We start from the raw sequence: 2,808 nt of genomic DNA on the forward strand, positions 1-2,808 counted from the left end.
TCATCCAGATCATTGATAAAGATATTGAACAAGACCGGCCCCAAAACTGAGCCCTGGGGAACACCGCTCGTGACCGGCCGCCAACTGGATTGAACTCCATTCACCACAACTCTCTGGGCCCGGCCGTCCAGCCAGTTTTTGACCCAGCGCAGAGTCCACCTGTCTAAGCCGTGAGCCGCCAGCTTCTCTAGGAGAATGCTGTGGGAGATGGTATCAAAGGCCTTACTGAAGTCCAGGTAGACCACATCCACAGCCTTTCCCTCATCCATTAGGCGGGTCACCTGGTCATAGAAGGAGATCAGGTTGGTCAAGCAGGACCTGCCTCTCAGGAACCCGTGCTGGCTGGGCCTGGATCCATGCTGCCTGGGCCTGCAGTAGCTTTGGTTTTTTTTCTTTACTGGGGGGCTGGTTTGGGCTTTTTTTTTTCGTATTTGTTTTCAGTAGAAGAGACCTCCTTCCACTGATCTAGTTTGAGCATACTGGAGTTGTTATGTCAGTTTGAAAATTTTGTTTCCCTGCCTACATTTTGCTTCATACCAATTTGCTATCCTTTTCATTCTGCAACGTGTGATGACATCCAAGGCAGCCGAAAGATGACAATAAAGGTTGGTTAAGCCAATGGCTTGGAAACCAGGCCAAGGAGAGCAGGAAGAGATTTTGTTCAAATATAAATCCAGAACATGAATCTGCCAATCAACTGAATACTATCCTTTAAAAGCAGCTGAAATAATGCAAGTGCACGAAAATTTTAACAAATCACATCAAACATCATGGTTAGAATGCACTTGTGGCAAAATAATTCACAGTTGCCTCTATATTTTGATAGGCAAACGTTATCAGTCTAAGCGTAAAGTATTTGATTCTCACTCACACTACAACTCACAAGAAGACATGAGTGGCACTTGCACAACATGTAAAGTGGTAGTTAGGGGTCAACAATGAGCAAGAAGGAGTTTATAGCAATGTAAGCAAAAGAAAAAAGAAGACTCAAGAAGCAGAGAATCCCTACTCTGATAAACACAAAGCCTAGGCTCTGTGAGATGTGAGATACCTAAGGTAGGGTGTTGAAATTACATCATATTTTTAGTGCTTTCCATAGGTATCCATGTGTTTCCCATAAAAATAACAATAAAAACAATATTGTGAAAAGGCATGGGGTGGTAAGATCAGCCTTTTGAACTAGATAGATGGATAAAGCTGTCAATATCTAAAGATACAGGCTTTAGAAAAGGATAGGAGGGAATGGGGTTGGAAAGGAGAAGGGACCTTATTGCCATGATTACCCAGCCTCCCCAGCAGCTGTGTGTGATGCTGGCTGGGGAGCAGATGCAGACCACCATGGACACCCTCCTGGGGGGTCACGGAGCAAGGAAGGAGCCGGGTGAGGCACAGTGCCTGAGAACATACAGTCAGCATCATCTGTGCAAGTCTCATGCTCCATGCCTGAGACCTGAGTTGCCTTTTTTATCGCCCCAGGAGACTTCCCTGAACCTTTTCCAGATAAAATGTTTGTCTGGTGTCTGCATCCATGTCTGCTTTTGCCCTTGTTTGAACTGGGATTATTTAAAAAAAAAGGTTGAAATAACTTACACTGACGAGACACTGGTCTCTGTAATTGTGCCAACATATGCAGAATAGAAACGTGAGAAAGTGGGAGGAACTTAATGCATAATGTAGAATTATGGCTGGTACTGTCTAGAAGCTACAGCAAAAATGCATGCAGTTTTAAAGGTGATAAGAAAAACTGTTTTGAGAAATGAGATAAAGTTACAGTTAAATTGGGTGCTGAAAGCCCCTGGAGTGCAAGAGGCAGGAGGCCTCCTGTACACACAGGGAGCTAAAACCCACTGCAAAATGGGACCACAGCTTTGATGCTTAACATCAGGTCTCTGAACCTCTGAACATCTCTTGGAAGAACTCAGCACTCATAGTGCCTGTTGAAAGGCATTCAGACACCACAGTGACAAGTACAGTACTGAAAATCTAACTAGCTGGAGTCATAAAAGTGAGAGTCAGGGTGAACCCCTCCTGTTATTTACTCCTGTAGCAACCCTCCCATTGAGTTTGATGGCCTGGATTTCACCTCAGCTTCCTAACGTGAAGCAACGTTTTCCTCGAAACAGCTGTCAGCTAAGCAGCCCAGCCCTCCCAGCCCCCTGGCTCTTGATTTCTGAGGCAGTCCGTTCACGTAAAGTTTCCTGCAGCCTTTAAATGTCCGACCTCTGAATGCATTTTGACCCTACATAAAAAGCAGGGGGGTTATTCCGACTAAAGCGCTGCCTGTAGACAAGATGTGATCACAAATCCCCTTTGCAGCCTCCGACACCCTGCTGATGCTGGCTGACATTTTAATTGAGCACAGGGAACCGATGCCTTCACAAGGACTGACGCAACGGTCCTGCAGGGAGCACGATGGGAGCCCACCCCTCTGCAAAACCAAGGAATGCAGAATCTAGGTAAGACCACGTTCCCTTTTAATGAGTTCCCCTGTGAACAGCAGGTGAGCCTAATATTTTCTAGGATAAAAGACGGAAATTTCAGTCCATTTGTCACCACTTGAGAGTAACTGAGAAAATCCTTCAACGGCCCGGACACCCATTGCCTCACGCAGCAATTCTCCCGGCACCCGTCAGGCTCTCTCCACCGCAGAAGAACAGGCACAAAGTGCCAAGTTCATCACTAAGGCACCTGCTTTTAGTTTGTTCAATGCAAAAACAAACAAACAAACAAACAAACCCTCATAGCATCAGGATTCTGTAGCCAACCAAGACCTCAAAACCACGGGCATCTTGGGTCTCACATCGAACG

General features: G+C 45.9%; 1 protein-coding gene across 1 annotated transcript in view; it reads left to right on the top strand.

Annotated features, from left to right (window-relative positions):
- Positions 1–593: 593 nt before the first annotated feature.
- Positions 594–2,808, top strand: part of LOC103924490 (aldose reductase-like) — an 11,046-nt gene continuing 8,831 nt past the window's right edge. Inside the window, exon 1 of the mRNA XM_009333019.1 lies at positions 594–605. Within this exon, the coding sequence (XP_009331294.1) occupies positions 594–605 (12 nt within the window). The remainder of the gene's footprint in view (positions 606–2,808) is intronic.

Source organism: Pygoscelis adeliae, unplaced genomic scaffold (assembly GCF_000699105.1).
Source record: "Pygoscelis adeliae isolate BGI_AS28 unplaced genomic scaffold, ASM69910v1 Scaffold38, whole genome shotgun sequence".
NCBI lineage: Eukaryota > Metazoa > Chordata > Aves > Sphenisciformes > Spheniscidae > Pygoscelis > Pygoscelis adeliae.